This window comes from Oncorhynchus clarkii, chromosome 33, assembly GCF_045791955.1.
Source record: "Oncorhynchus clarkii lewisi isolate Uvic-CL-2024 chromosome 33, UVic_Ocla_1.0, whole genome shotgun sequence".
In the NCBI taxonomy this organism is placed as follows: Eukaryota; Metazoa; Chordata; class Actinopteri; order Salmoniformes; family Salmonidae; genus Oncorhynchus; species Oncorhynchus clarkii.
This window is the reverse complement of record NC_092179.1, coordinates 4,123,862-4,140,332: the sequence shown is the minus strand read 5'-3', so window position 1 is coordinate 4,140,332 and position 16,471 is coordinate 4,123,862. Positions and strand designations below refer to the sequence as shown.

The 16,471-nt window shown below is 46.8% G+C and overlaps 1 protein-coding gene across 1 annotated transcript in view; it reads left to right on the top strand.

Annotated features, from left to right (window-relative positions):
- LOC139392739 (cilia and flagella associated protein 54) overlaps positions 1-16,256 on the top strand; it is a 116,590-nt gene extending 100,334 nt beyond the window's left edge. The window contains exons 54-67 of the mRNA XM_071140952.1: positions 2,099-2,245; positions 2,511-2,637; positions 2,764-2,931; positions 3,063-3,171; positions 3,280-3,430; positions 3,547-3,648; positions 3,716-3,842; positions 4,109-4,261; positions 4,370-4,539; positions 4,664-4,789; positions 4,990-5,096; positions 5,780-5,942; positions 15,347-15,430; positions 16,041-16,256. Coding sequence (XP_070997053.1) covers positions 2,099-2,245; positions 2,511-2,637; positions 2,764-2,931; positions 3,063-3,171; positions 3,280-3,430; positions 3,547-3,648; positions 3,716-3,842; positions 4,109-4,261; positions 4,370-4,539; positions 4,664-4,789; positions 4,990-5,096; positions 5,780-5,942; positions 15,347-15,430; positions 16,041-16,160 — 1,854 coding nt within the window. The 3' untranslated portion in view covers positions 16,161-16,256. The remainder of the gene's footprint in view (positions 1-2,098; positions 2,246-2,510; positions 2,638-2,763; positions 2,932-3,062; positions 3,172-3,279; positions 3,431-3,546; positions 3,649-3,715; positions 3,843-4,108; positions 4,262-4,369; positions 4,540-4,663; positions 4,790-4,989; positions 5,097-5,779; positions 5,943-15,346; positions 15,431-16,040) is intronic.
- The last annotated feature ends 215 nt before the right edge of the window (positions 16,257-16,471 follow it).

Genomic DNA, 16,471 nt, shown 5'->3' with positions numbered 1-16,471 from the left:
AGACGGGCGGCTCAGATGGCGCTGGGCAGACGGGTGGCTCCGGCAACGCTGGAGAGGAAGGCTCTGGCAGCACTGGACTAAGGAGCTCTGGCGCCTCTGGAATGAGGGGCTCTTGCGCCTCTGGACTGAGGGGCGGGAGCTCTGGCAGCGCCGAACAGGCGGGAGACTCCGGCTGCGCTGGAGAGGAGGAAGGCTCCGGCAGCGCTGGACAGGCGGGAGCACCTGTAAGGATGAGACGGAGAGACAGCCTGGTGCGGGGGGCTGCCACCGGAGGGCTGGTGCGTGGAGGTGGTACCGGATAGACTGGACCGTGCAGGCGCACTGGAGCTCTTGAGCACCGAGCCTGCCCAACCTTACCTGGTTGAATGCTCCCGGTCGCCCTGCCAGTGCGGCGAGGTGGAATAGCCCGCACTGGGCTATGCAGGCGAACCGGGGACACCATGCGCAAGGCTGGTGCCATGTAAGCCGGCCCAAGGAGACGCACTGGAGACCAGATGCGTAGAGCCGGCTTCATGGCACTTGGCTCGATGCCCACTCTAGCCCGGCCGATACGCGGAGCTGGTATGTACCGCACCTTGCTATGCACCCGCACTGGGGACACCGTGCGCTCCACAGCATAACACGGTGCCTGCCCGGTCTCTCTCGCCCCCCTGTAAGCACAGGAAGTTGGCTCAGGTCTCCTACCTGGCTTCGCCATAGTTCCTGTGTGCCCCCCACCAATAAATTTTTGGGGCTGCCTCTCGGGCTTCCTTGCCAGCCGTGTTCCCTCATATCGCCGGCTCCTCTCTCCGGCTGCCTCTGCTCTCCTAGCTGCCTTCACCTGTTCCCATGGAAGGCGATCCCTTCCCGCCAGGATCTCCTCCCATGTGTAGCAACCCTTGCCATCCAATACATCGTCCCAAGTCCATTCCTCTTTGCGCCACTGTTGCTGTTGCCCGTTACCACGCCACTTGGTCCTGTTGTGGTGGGTGATTCTGTAACGGTTTTCTTGGCTTGAAGGAGAGGTGGACCAAAACGCAGCGTGGTTGTTATTCATAGTTCTTTAATAAAGAAACTATACATGAATAAACTAACAAAACAACAAACGTGAGAAAACCTAAAACAGTCCTATCTGGTGCAAACACAGAGACAGGAACAATCACCCACAAACACACAGTGAAACCCAGGCTACCTAAGTATGATTCTCAACCAGAGACAACTAATGACACCTGCCTCTGATTGTGAACCATACTAGGCCGAAACATAGAAATACCCAAATCATAGAAAAACAAACATAGACTGCCCACCCCAACTCACGCCCTGACCATACTAAATAATGACAAAACAAAGGAAATAAAGGTAAGAACGTGACAGCGACAAACTATGCTGATACAGTTCAGGCTCATTTTTTGGAGTTGAGAAATACAATGGAATAGCAATGGAAAGCTGCGATTTTTTTTTACAAAAGCCATCAAAACTGCAGTCAAAGCACAACATTTTCTTATCAGAATGCATGGCTCTCTCTCCCTGTTGCACTCGCAACTTGATTGCGCCTCGATAGGATTTTTTATTTCTCGCATGGAACGCACAACGACTAGGTACATAGTTAAACTATTCTACTATGGGGTTGTCTGATGTTACTCAACAGGTCTGTCAGAGGCCCGATAACTCTCCCTGTCTTCTCTCGCACTCCTTGCTTTTCAAAAGTGTCTCGCACTCTGTCAGCTGACTTACCATTGTCTACTATAGGAAACCTAGCCTACCACTACGAACATTCAGTAGTAAGCTTGAGAAAATTCAGACCAATTACTAGACAGACGTGATCCTCTCAATCACTATACGACGAGAGACATGATAGAAGTATCCGAAATTAATTAACAAAAATGTTAGTACTGAACCGTTTTTCATGTTGTAGTATCAGAAGCTTTGGTATACCGTGCAACACTACATTACAATTGATCAAGTCTGTATAATATTGGTTAGTCTGTGTAATAATCGTTCTATAATTCCATACCGACCACTCAATCACTTACAGTACATATTTATACGCACATTCTTTACTAGTGTATACGCTAATCTACACATACAAGTAGACTTATGAATGTGTTGTGTACTATAGGAGGCAGTGAGTCTTCTGTCGGGTCACTCCTGTCTGCCTCCTGGCTCCAGTGTAACGTTGGCCCAGGCCACTCTACTGCTCAGTGATCTGAGAGGGACATGCAGCCAGGCCCTACACCTGCTCACACAGAAACTACTACAGCAACAGGTCTGTCAGACATAGTCCCTCCAACATCTCTTTCTCCTCTCATGACTCCAACCACAGTCTTATTTTCTTACCTCTCCCGTCTCTTTTTTTCTGTACCACAACAGGCTAGGTTAACTCAGAAAAATTACAAATAAGTCCTCATCTCTCCTCTCCACCACTCTTGTTCATTATTCCTTTACATTGTCCCCCGATTAACTTACCTTACTGCCTGTATTACAGTCGGAACACTGATTTGTCTTAATGTGTGTGCATTGTCTTTTCTCAGCTGTGTGTGTTGGGGGAGAGTGTGTCATTGGGAGAGAGAGGCAGAGTAATCCTCCCTCCAGCCCCTGGTCTCTCTAACATCTACCTCCCACATCTCCCACTACTGGCCAAGGCCACAATGCGCCTGGGTATGATTCATACTGTACCATAGTTCTCAAAAGTCTCCACCCAGTAATGCACATAGGTCCACATACAGGTAGGTTACCTATCTTATGAACAACCACTTAATCAGTCTCTCTATCTGTTCTGAACAGGTCACTGTTTGGCTGTACAGGCCATGACCAGCGCCCCTTCCTCCAGCCTGTCTACCTCCAGCCATCCCTGGGTGTGTGCTCAGGAGGTGCTGCAGTCAGCCCTGCTCGTTTCCCAGGCATGCGCTACCAGAGACAGACAGCTGGAGGCTGATATCCTCTACTGCAAGGGTAAAACATTTATTTCCAACCTTATTCAATCATGAGATTAAATATGTATGTGTGCATCTACTCATTGAATGTCAGAGTGACCTTGTTAGTTTGATTATTTTTGGTGTGTGTGTGTGTGTGTTTGTGTCCAGGGATGGTGGAGCGCTGTCTGATGTCTCTCGGTGACTTCCAGCCTCAGACAGTTGCGCTGACACTACTGGAGAGCATCAATATCTCTCTGTCCCAGAGTCACAATCTACAGTAAGTCGCCTACAGTAGTGTGAATGATCATCTTTGAGAGTAGTGTACTGACCTCCTCAAACACCAGTGTGCTTGTTTGACTAAAGCGTGTGTGTGTGTGTGTGTGTGTGTGTGTGTGTGTGTGTGTGTCAGGCTGATCCGTAAGTGTTATCTGGAGATGGCGTTAGTGTACTTGCACCAGTGGGAGCAGAGCATCCCAGCACCTCAGGACCAGCAGAACCCCGTCCCACCTTCACCACCTAAAAATGCCATACTGAAGGTACCTGTCTGTGTCATGAGACATTCAATTGTGGTTCCGCGGGGCAGTATTTTTCTTTGGAGAGGACTGTGTGTGTGTGTACGCCTGCATCATGGCGTGTATTTGTCTTGTTTCAGCCTCCAGGTTGGAAGCGTGTCAGGACAACTCTGAACAGAGGCCTGACTCCAGGGGAAGCCTACTTATTGCTCTACTGGGTCTCTGTCCGAGCTGCTACTAAGGTAAATAGACTGACACACACACACACACACGCACACACACACTTATAATGTTGTGTGTGTTCCTCAGGCGTCTGAAGCCATGTCCACATGTAGCCAGCTGTGTGGTAGTACCGGAGCTAAAGGAGGACACCTGCCTCTCATCTCCCTCAAGCTCCTGCCTGACTTTGCCTCCAACGACCTGCTCAACCCCTGTGGTAAACAAACATCCCTCACTACAACCATTTTGTCCTTTAGCCAGGGCCACATCTGGTCTTACAATAACAGCCATTATAAAAGTCGCTACAGTAGTGTGATTTGTACCCATGTTCGTGTTAGATTGTGGTCTACATTGTTAGCGGTTCTGTAATGTTCTCTCCTCTTTATGAGGAAAGGAGATATCATGTATTTTCTTTATGGAAATCGTAACAGTGCTGGTTACCATATTTGTAATATCTGTCTGTGTGTTGTGTGACTCTACCAGGAGGGATAGATGTGATGGTGAGGACTGTCTCCAGCTCGTCTCCAGAGCTTGATCCAGGGCTGAGCAGCAGGAAACGCTCCCAGCTCACATGGGTCCACCTGTCCCGCTACTACAAACACCTGTTCAACCTGCAGCACATCGCCATGCGCCCAGGTACACTACCCCGGTGTCACAGTAAATCATTTTGTTACCTGACGTTCAGAGATGTTCATCTGCATGTGTGTATGTGTGCATGCTTGCCTACGTGGGTGTGTGTTCCAGTGGTGCCCCAGTGTGTGGAGGGCCTGGTGTCCCAGTCAGAAGACAGTAGTCTGGCGCTGAGGTTGGTTCAGCTCCAGACCTTCTTCTGTTCCCACATGGTGGGCTACAGAGAGTCCTGCTGCGCCCCTGAACCCCCCACTGAAATCATCATGCAGCCACAGATTATACAGGTACACACACTAATAGGCACTATGGGCTGAATCCTGAAGAGATGCATGCATATACTGTACCATGGCTTGTATTGGGATGTTTATTAAAGTGTATGTTGATGTTGTTTGTGTGTTTGTGTTAAAGATGTGTCCTACAGTGAGAGGCACTATGGGAGCTCAGATGTACCCCTGGTCCTTTGCTGACAGGAAGCAGCTGTGTATCCAGTGGCACCGGCCTGCTCTCAGCCACACCCAAGAAGACACGGATACGGTACAATACACAACACACACACACTCTTCATCCAACCACACACACTCATCAACCATAAAAGGAGCTAGCCTGGTCTCAGATCTGTTTTGTGCTATCTTACCAAGTCCTTGTCACTTATTGTCACGTCAAACAGGTCGGTAACCACTGCCTTACAGGGTTGACTTTGACAGTGTTTCTCCTTTTGTCTCTGTGTTCGCCAGGTCATGCTGCTGTTTGGGCTGAACAAAGTGCCACTCTCGGCCATGAGGGCCACAGCCTGCACTGTCATAGAGCTGCAGTGTGGACAGAAACTCGTCAGCATGGCGAAGTAGGTAGCTGCTTTCCATGTACAGCAGCCTAGGTGCTAGGGGCGAGATGGAGCTATCACCATATTGTAGCGTCTAACGAGTGGCTAATATGGTTTGTTTAGGAGCCGGAAGTCGATATGGACCTGGCCACATCTGTATCCATTCCCTCTGTAATAATTCTTACTGTATCTCTGTCACGCCCTGACCATAGTTTGCTTTGTATGTTTATATGTTTTGTTTGGTCTGGGTGTGATCTGAGTGGGCATTCTATGTTGTATGTCTAGTTTGTCTGTTTCTGTGTTTGGCCTGATATGGTTCTCAATCAGAGGCAGGTGTTAGTCATTGTCTCTGATTGGGAACCATATTTAGGTAGCCTGTTTTTATCATTGTGGGTTGTGGGTGATTGTCTATGTCAGTTGCGTGTGTCAGCACAGTTTGGTAAATAGCTTCTTTTTCGTTTTGAATTCAGTGTTCAGTGCTTTCTTTAATTAAAATATCATCATGAACACATACCACGCTGCATTTTGGTCAGCTTCTTACGACGATCGTGACAATCTCTTCCAGAATCTCTCCCTAAACCCTTTTGTCTTATCTACTTTAGTTGAATTCACCAACCGTATTTAACTAAATGAAATGAATGTTGGTAACTAAATGTAATGCAACCTCTGTGACCACCAGCACCACCCCATATGTTCTCCTCTAGACTGTGTGCAGTCCATGCTCAGCTGGCCTCAGCCTGTGTTGAGGGTAACGTCTCCTCTCCGCCTGCTGCCAGTAGCGCCCCCTCCTCCCCCAGCCCCAAGATGGAGAGACAACGCCGCACCAAGATCCCAGACAAGGCTGCTACCTCCAGCCCTCACATACAGGTCTGTGTGCTACTGGTAACGGCTCTGACAGGCCTTATAGTCCACATTCACATGTTAACAGTGATGGAAAAAACACTCAAATGTCTTACTACCCTGAACAAAAAGAGACGCAACTGCAATAAATTCATTATGCCCTATTATCTGGATTTCACATGACTGGGAATACAGATATGCAATCTGTATGCAACCTTAAAGAAGATTCAGGGGCTTGGATCAGAAACCCAGTCAGTATCTGATGTTACCACCTTTTGCGTCATGCAGCACGACACATCTCCTTCACATAGAGTTGATTAGGCTGTTGATTGTGGTCTGTGGAATGTTATCATACTCCTCTTCAATGGCTGTGCAAACTTGCTGGATATTGGCGGGAACTGGAACACGCTGTCGTACACATCGATACAGAATATCCCAAACATGCTCAATGGTTTAGATGTATGATGAGTATGCAGGCCATGGAAGAACTGAAGACATTTTCAGCTTCCAGGAATTGTGTACAGATTCTTGCGACATCATGCTATCACGATGAAACATGAGGTGATGAATGGCACGACAATGGTCCTCAGGATCTCGTCACGGTACAGTATGTATCTCTGTGCACTCAAATTGCCGTTGATAAATGCAATGGTGTTCGTTGCCCGTAGCTTATGCCTGCCCATACTATAACCCCCCCACCCCCACCATGGGGCACTCTAATCAACATTGATCACACAATCATCTGCCCAGTACAGTTGAAACCGAGATTCATCCACGAAGAGCACACTTCTCCAGTGTGCCAGTGCCCACTGAAGCTGGCTACGACACCGAACTGCAGTCAGGTCAAGACCCTGGTGAGGACGACGAGCACGTAGATGCGCTTTCGTGAGACGGTTTCTGACAGTTTGTCCAGAAATTTTTCAGTTGTGCAAACCCACAATTTCATCAGCTGTCTGGGTGGCTGGTCTAAGACGACCGGATGTGGAGGTCCTGGGCTGGTGTGGTTACAAGTGGTCTGCGGTTGTGAGGCCGGTTGGATATACTGCCAAATTATATAAAACAACATTGGAGGCGGTAGAGAAATGAACTTTCAATTCTCTGCCAACAGCTCTGGTGGACATTCTTGCAATCAGCATGCCAATTGCACGCTCCCTCAAAACATGAGACATTTGTGGCATTGTGTTGCGTGACAACTGCACATTTTAAAGTGTCCTTTTATTGTCCCTAGCACAAGGTGCATCTGTGTAATGATCATGCTGTTTAATCAGCTTCTTGATATATCACACTTGTCAGGTGGATGGATTATCTTGGCAAAGGAGAAATGCTCACTAACAGGGATGTAAACACATTTGTGCACATTTGAGAGAAATACTGAAAGGTTTTTTTTTGTGTGTATGGAAAATTTCAGGGATCTTTTATTTCAGCTCATGAAACATGGGACCAACAATTTACATGTTGTGTTTATATTTTTGTTCAGTGTAGAAAATAACTCAAGTAAAAGTTAGTCACCCAGTAAATTACTACTTGAGTGAAAGTAATGGTTTTGAATGTACGTACAGTGGTCGAAAAAGTTCTCAATTGTCATACTTGAGTAAAAGGTCAAAAGTAAATATTACAGTGCATTCGGAAAGTATTCAGACCTTTTGACTTTGCCCAGATTTTGTTATGTTACAGCCTTATTCTAAAATTGATGAAATTGTTTTATTTCGTCATCAATCTACACACAATACTCCATAATGACAAAGCAAAACAGGTTTTTAGAAATATAAAAAAAATCTGAAATATCTAATTTACATAAGTATTCAGACCCTTACTCAGTGCCTTGTTGAAGCACCTTTGACAGCGATTACAGCCTCTACTCTTCTTGGGTATGATGCTACAAGCTTGGCACACCTGTATTTGGGGAGTTTCTCCCATTTTTCTCTGCATTCTTTCAAGCTCTGTCAGGTTGGATGGAGAGCATTGCTGCACAGCTATTTTCAGGTCTCTTCAGAGATTTTCGATCGAGTTCAAGTCTGGGCTCTGGCTGGGCAACATTCAAATACTTGACCTGAAGCCACTCCTGCGTTGTCTTGGCTGTGTGCTTAGGGTTGTTGTCCTGATGGAAGGTGAAACTTTGCCCCAGACTGAGGTACTGAGCGCTCTGGAGCAGGTTTTCATCAAGGATCTCTCTGTACTTTGTTCCTTTCATCTTTCCCTCGATCCTGACTCGTCACAGTCCCTGCCGCTGAAAAACATCCCCACAGCATGATGCTGCCACCACCGTGCTTCACCGTAGGGATGGTGCCAGTTTTCCTCCAGATGTGATGCTTGGCATTCAGGCCAAAAAGTTCAATCTGAGTTTCATCAGACCAGAGAATCTTGTTTCTCATGGTCTGAGAGTCATTTAGGTGCCTTTTGGCAAACTCCAAGTGGGCTGTCATGTGCCTTTTTTTGAGGAGTGGCTTCATTCTTGCCACTCTACCATAAAGCCCTGATTGGTGGAGTGCTGCAGAGATGGTTGTCCGACTGGAAGGTTCTCTTACCTCCACGGAGGAACTCTGGAGCTCTGTCAGTGACCATCGGGTTCTTGGTCACCTCCCTGACCAAAGTCCTTCTCCCCCGATTGCCCAGTTTGGCTGGACAGCCAGCTCTAGGAAGAGTCTTGGTGGTTCCAAACTTCTTCCATTTAAGAATGATGGAGGCCACTGTGTTCTTGGGAACCCTCAGGGAACCCTCAATCCTGCTGAAATATTTTGGTGCCCATCCCCAGATCTATGCCTCGACACAATCCTGTCTCAGAGTGCTACAGACAATTCCTTCGACCACATGGTTTTTGTTTTTGCTCTGTTTTTGCACTGTCAACTGTGGGACCTTCTATAGACAAGTGTGTGCCTTTCCAAATCATGTTCAATCAATAGAATTTACCACAGGTGGACTCCAATCAAGTTGTAGAAATATCTGAAGGATGATCAAAGGAAAGAGGATGCACCGGAGCTCAATTTCTAGTCTCATAGCAAAGGGTCTGAATACTTACATTTGAAGTTGGACGTTTACATACACCTTAGCCAAATACATTAACTCAGTTTTTAACTATTCCTGACATTTAATCCAAGTAAGAATTCCCTGTTTTAGGTCAGTTAGGATCACCACTTTATTTTAAGAATGTAAAATGTCAGAATAATAGAGTGATTTTTATTTATTTCATCACATTCCCAGTGGGTCAGAAGTTTACATACACTTAATTAGTGTTTGGTGGCATTGCCTTTAAATTGTTTAACTTGGGTCAAAAGTTTCGGGTAGCCTTCCACAAGCTTCCCACAATAAGTTGGGTGAATTTTGGCCCATTCCTCCTGACAGAGCTGGTGTAACTGAGTCAGGTTTGTAGGCTTCCTTGCTCGCACACGCTTTTTCAGTTCTGCCCACAAATTTTCTATAGGATTGAGGTCAGGGCTTTATGATGGCCACTCCAATACCTTGACTTTGTTGTCCTTGAGCCATTTTTCCACAACTTTGGAAGTATGCTTGGGGTCATTGTCCATTTGGAAGACCCATTTGCGACCAAGCTTTAACTTCCTGACTGATGTCTTGAGATGTTGCTTCAATATATCCACATACTTTTCCTCCCTTATGATGACATCTATTTTCTGAAGTGCACCAGTCCCTCCAGCAGCAAAGCACCCCCAGAACATGATGCTGCCACCCCCGTGCTTCACGGTTGGGATGGTATTCTTCGGCTTGCAAGCCTCCCCCTTTTTCTCCAAACATAACGATGGTCATTATGGCCAAACAGTTCTATTTTTGTCTCATCAGAACAGAGAACATTTCTCCAAAAAGTACAATCTTTGTCCCCGTGTGCAGTTGCAAACTGTAGTCTGGATTTTTTTATGGTGGTTTTGGAGCAGTGGCTTCTTCCTTGCTGAGTGGTCTTTCAGGTTATGTCGATATAGGAGTTGTTTTACTGTGGATATAGATACTTTTGTAGCTGTTTCCTCCAGCATCTTCACAAGGTCCTTTGCTGTTGTTCTGGGATCGATTTGCACTTTTCGCACCAAAGTACGTTCATCTCTAGGAGACAGAACGCGTCTCCTTCCTGAGCGGAATGACGGCTGCGTGGACCCATGGTGTTTATACTTGCGAGTTATTGTTTGTACAGATGATTGTGGTACCTTCAGGCGTTTTGAAGGTCTACACTTTTTTTAAATCTGAGTTCTTGGCTGATTTCTTTTGATTTTCCCATGATGACAAGCAAAGAGGTACTGAGTTTGAAGGTAGGCCTTGAAATACAGCCACAGGTGCACCTCCAATTGTCTCAAATTATGTCAATTAGCCTATCAGAAGCTTCTAAAGCCATGACATTTTCTGGAATTTTCCAAGCTGTTTCAAGGCACAGTCAACTGAGTTAATGTAAACTTCTGACCCACTGGAATTGTGATACAGTGAAATAATCTGTCTGTAAACAATGACTTAAAATGACTTGTGTCATGCACAAAGTAGATGTCCTAACCGACAAAACTATAGTTTGTTAACAAGAAATGTGTGGAGTGGTTGAATAACGAGTTGTAATGACTCCAACCTAAGTGTATGTAAATAAGGTATTTCTGTTTTTATTTTTAACACATTTTCTAAAATGTCTAAACCTGTTTTCGCTTCGTCATTGTGTGTGTGTGTGTGTGTGTGTGTGTGTGGTGTGTGTGTGTGTGTGGATGGGGTGGGGACTATATAATCCATTTTGGAATAAGGCTGTAACGTAACAAAAAGTTGTGGAAGAAGTTGAGGGTTCTGAATACTTTCCGAATGCACTGTATATTTTGTGCGTAAAGGCTCTCCAGAACAGTTTTTTTTAAATGGTTTATATGTACTTTCCTAACACTAAAATGTGTCTAAATCTAAAAGAGTATTTTTAATCTACCAATTGGTGTTAAAACTATATTTGGATTGATTTCTTTTGGGGATCCCTATTTTCTGAACCTGTTCTCACAATGTATTCTCGTCTGTCGACAAATTTCTAATTAAACGTACACCATATTTAAAGGAATGGTTTAAGATAAATACACTGAAAACCCTATTTAATGAAATCTCCACAAGAAAATCTGTTGGCCAGTAATTGGAGGGTTTTCAGCAGTTGAAATGCAGAGAACTTGCCTACGAGTTGGCACATTGAAACAACATCCCTGTCCCAGACAACTGGTGAAGAAATAGAAGAGCAGGTAAGTGCTATTGAACAGAGAGATCTATATCTGAATGTAGGCATGCATTTAATATATAAAATATACCACACCACCATTCCATGAATTAAACTCAACTTCCTTTTTCTGGGACTTCATTATTTAAAGTCATTCAAGAAACTGCAACATCTATCATGCCGGACACCGGAGGCAACATAATTGGCAAGGGCCCACTGCCTTCAATAAACACAAAAGTGATTGTGTTGAATTGTGTTTGTGAATTAAAGTTGTACAACGGGTGCGTCTAATACTGGATGCTGATTAGTTAAAACCGCATTCCAGCTGGCATCAATTCCACAAGTTAGCACCTGCTAAAATAATTTACTCTGTTCCATCTCACTGTGCAATCAACTGTCTCATCAGCCCAGCCAGACAATTTATAAGCTTACTCTCCACTGTAAAAAGCATAAATATTCTCTCATTTCTTTTAGACTAGCAATTGGTTTTCAATAGAGGAGATTTGTATAAACCTTGCTGTCTGTTTCAATATTGAAATTCGATCTCCAGTTGTCCTGTAGTAATGAACGTGCAGGGGTTGGTAGTCTGGCAAGACAGGGAGGAATTGGCATCATTTTCATGGATATATAAAGAAATGTCCACAGAAAATGGGTCAAACGAAGCTAAATGCAGCTAGTTTGCAGTCTTTCCTTTTTCAGTTTGAAGTGATTGTGTTAGCTGTGGCATAGGCATGCTGCAAGGAGGCATGAGGACTGCAGATGTGGCCAGGGCAATAAATTGCAATGTCCGTACTGTGAGACGCCTAAGACAGCGCAACAGGGAGACAAGACGGACAGCTGATCGTCCTCGCAGTGGCAGACACCAGGAACGCACAATCCCTCCATCAGTGCTCAGATTGTCTGCAATAGGTTGAGAGAGGCTGGACTGAGGGCTTGTAGGCCTGTTGTAAGGCAGGTCCTCACCAGACATCACCGGCAACAACGTCGCCTATGTGCACAAACCCACCGTCGCTGGACCAGACAAGACTGTCAAAAAGTGCTCTTCACTGACGAGTACTGAGTCTGAATATGCAATATTTGGTATTGCAATTTTTTTTCAATGTTAGTATTTGGAATGTATGTGCCTGAAATTCTATTTTTAAATAATAACTATGCCTTACAGTATGTTGGGTCAAGCTTCACAGCATATCCCCCCTTTGGCCTGTCTTTACAGGCTTCACAGCATATCCCCCCTTTGGCCTGTCTTTACAGGCTTCACAGCATATCCCCCCTTTGGCCTGTCTTTACAGGCTTCACAGCATATCCCCCCTTTGGCCTGTCTTTACAGGCTTCACAGCATATCCCCCCTTTGGCCTGTCTTTACAGGCTTCACAGCATATCCCCCCTTTGGCCTGTCTTCACATGCTTCACAGCGTATCCCCCCTTTGGCCTGTCTTTACAGGCTTCACAGCATATCCCCCTTTGGCCTGTCTTTACAGGCTTCACAGCATATCCCCCTTTTGCCTTGGGAAAGCTGATTTTGTATCACAGCATTCCTGCTGCGGTGGTTGCCTGGGAAGATGTGCAGACTTAGCATCATTTTGGAATTGGCATCATTTTCATGGATATATAAAGAAATGTCCACAGAAAATGGGTCAAACGAAGCTAAATGCAGCTAGTTTGCAGTCTTTCCTTTTTCAGTTTGAAGTGATTGTGTTAGCTGTGTTGTTGGCTAGCTCCTCTGAACAACAATGTCGTGACGAGAGCACATTTTCTATGCCAGGTAAAATCGTGTATCATTAGCTCATTGTTATAGATGTGTCCAAATAAATGTCACTCGAAACCGCTTAAACAAATGCAAATGCAGCTACTTTGTTGTTAATCTGGCTGCACTGTTTGACGTGACTCTAAATTATCCGTAGTTGGCTAACTAGCAAGCAAGGGATAAGAACGTTGCCAGCCAGTATGGCAATAGAACATTTAGAATGATTGGGTCACATCCATAGATACAGAACAAAAAGACTTGACGACTGGGTCACTTTTCTGGCAGCCGAACCGATAAAACCAACGATCAGCTGGCTTGGATAGCAACCCTCGATTTGTGTATGTCACGCCCTGACCTTAGAGCCTTTTAATGTCTCTATTTGGTTTGGTCAGGGGGTGATTTGGGGTGGGCATTCTATGTTTCGTTTTCTATGATTTTGTGTTTTTATGTTTTGGCAGGGTATGGTTCTCAATCAGGGACAGCTGTCTATTGTTGTCTCTGATTGGGAACCATACTTAGGTAGCCCTTTTTCCCTCCTTTCGTTGTGGGTAGTTAACTTTGTTTGTGGCACTAATGCCCTGTAAGCTTCACGGTAGTTTTTTTGTTTGTTGTTTTGTTGGCGACATTTTGAAATAAGGAAAATGTACGCTCACAACGCTGCACCTTGGTCTTCTTCCAGCAACGGCCGTGACAGAACTACCCACCACCAAAGGACCAAGCTGTGTGGTCAGGAGGAGAGGACACAACGGAAACCTGAGAGGCAGCCCCAAAATATATATATTTTTTGGGGGGGGGGGGGGGGCAGATGACGTGGGCGTCGGTGCTGAGGGGTGAGTCCGAGACCGAGGAGGATTTTTTTGACCTTTTGAGCGAGGAGTGGTTGGCAGAGAGGGACGAAAGAGTTTTTGGAGGGGTTGGAGTCTGGAGCAAGACAGTCGCTTTGAGGAGCGTGTGACCCTTCAGGCACCATGCTTTGCAGTTACACGTACTGTGTTGCCGGTACGCATCCACAGCCCAGTGCGTCCTGTGCCAGCGCAGTTGCCGGGCTAGGGTGAGCATCCAGCCAGGATGGGTTGTGCCAGCTCTGCGCTCCAGACCTCCGGTCCGTCTCCACGGCCCAGTATATCCTGTGCCAGCTCCACGCACCCGGTCTCTTGTACGTCTCCCCAGCCCGGTAAGCCCTGTGCCAGCTCTACGCACCCGGCCTCCAGTGGCGATCCCTGGCACGAAGCCTCCAGGGATGATCCATGGCACGAAGCCTCCAGGGATGATCCATGGCACGAAGCCTCCAGGGATGATCCATGGCACGAAGCCTCCAGGGATGATCCATGGCACGAAGCCTCCAGGGATGATCCATGGCACGAAGCCTCCAGGGATGATCCATGGCACGAAGCCTCCAGGGATGATCCATGGCACGAAGCCTCCAGGGACGATCCATGGCACGAAGCCTCCAGGGACGATCCATGGCACGAAGCCTCCAGGGACGATCCATGGCGCGAAGCCTCCAGGGACGATCCATGGCGCGAAGCCTCCAGGGACGATCCATGGCGCGAAGCCTCCAGGGACGATCCATGGCGCGAAGCCTCCAGGGACGACCCATGGCGCGAAGCCTCCAGGGACGACCCATGGCGCGAAGCCTCCAGGGACGACCCATGGCGCGAAGCCTCCAGGGACGACCCATGGCGCGAAGCCTCCAGGGACGACCCATGGCGCGAAGCCTCCAGGGACGACCCATGGCGCGAAGCCTCCAGGGACGACCCATGGCGCGAAGCCTCCAGGGACGATCCATGGCGCGAAGCCTCCAGGGACGATCCATGGCGCGAAGCCTCCAGGGACGATCCATGGCACGAAGCCTCCAGCGACGGCCTCCAGTCCGGGGCCCTAGCGAGGGTGCCCAGTCCGGGGCCCGCAGCGAGGGTGCCCAGTCCGGGGCCCGCAGCGAGGGTGCCCAGTCCGGGGCCCGCAGCGAGGGTGCCCTGTCCGGGGCCCGCAGCGAGGGTGCCCACACCAGGGTGAGCCAGTAGTAAACCGGGGTCTGCGTCCCGCACCTGAGCCGCCATTGCAGATAGATGCCCACCCAGACTCTCCGCTATTGGTTCAAGTCTTGCGGCCGGAGTCCGCACCTTTGGGGGGGGGGGGGGGGGGTAGCAGCAACCCTCGATTTGTGTATGTCACACCCTGAGCTTTTTATGTCTCTATTTGGTTTGGTCAGGGTGTGATTTGGGGTGGGCATTCTATGTTTTGTTTTCTATGTTTTGGCAGGGTATGGTTCTCAATCAGGGACAGCTGTCTATTGTTGTCTCTGATTGGGAACCATACTTAGGTAGCCCTTTTTCCTTCCTTTCGTTGTGGGTAGTTAACTTTGTTTGTGGCACTAATGCCCTGTAAGCTTCACCCCCCCCTCTAGCGCTCACTTTTGTTCCGTCACCTCCCCATTTACAAATTAAGCACTGGTCAAATGTGCATGTAAGTGAATCTACCTGTAAATGAGTACATGTTTTGTGTGTTGGTTGGTTGTTTCAGATGCTACAGGAGCAGACCAGGTGCTGCTGTGCTGCTATAAAGGACTTACTGCAACCTGGTTCAGAGGCAGCTGTTCTCACTGAGGTATGCTAAACACACCACACACTGATTCAACACCCCCCAAAGTTCACATACCGGTAAAGGGTTAACTTGTTTAGTGGAAATTACCACTAAGGACTCAAAGTTAAATGAACAGATCTTTATTATCACGGCCAGAGAGGTTACAACAAGCTTCATCATCAAAGTACAAGTCTGTAAGAAGCTCTGAAGGGATGCTCTCCCTTAGCACGTTTTATACTCATGCACAAACTAGGTGTCTCTGCTCTCAGGGTGCAATAGACTGATCATGACCTTACACACGTAGTTTCTAGGTGTTGGGCCAAAGTAACATTGTGTTCCCTTGTTTCTGTCCTATCAGTCCCCTCCCTGAGAGCAGTCCCAGAACATCCTAACACAATAATCAGGAAACAACATGCTACATGTAGTCACACATTTACAGAGGACACTAAACATGTCCATTACACTTACACAAACCTAAGATATACTGTACTGTTGATGTTTTACTATGGCTTGAATGTGTGAAACATTTGATATTATGCCTCTTCCATGGCATTTTTGTTACCCGTTTACCCTGTTAAGGTTGTTAGACATGCAGATATTACTTGAGAAATGATTCCCTCCCTCTGCGTGCCAGGTTCCGTTTGAGGCCAGCCTACATAGTCTGTGTGATCTGGAGCGCTGCTTCAACCCAGCCAGTGGAGCCATTGTGGAGGGAAACACACTGATAACATGGCTCATCTCCCTGCTCGTCTGATACCCTATCCAGTCTATGGACCGGCACAGCACCATAGAAAAAGACAAACCCAATGACAGGAATCAAATGGCCAAGACCAAAGATAGCATATTGCACCTACCTTGTGAAAGATTCTTTCACTCTGAAATAAATGAGCATAGATAAAGATGATTTTTGCAAAAACTAAATTCAAGCGCTTTTCATTTCTTATTCTTTATTAATGTATATGATTAAGCTCACAAATCAAATGTATATGAAAGGCTCATGTGTTGTCATAAAATACAAATTGGACCTCTTAGAACAGCAGTGGTAATGTTTCCTATAACTCCGGT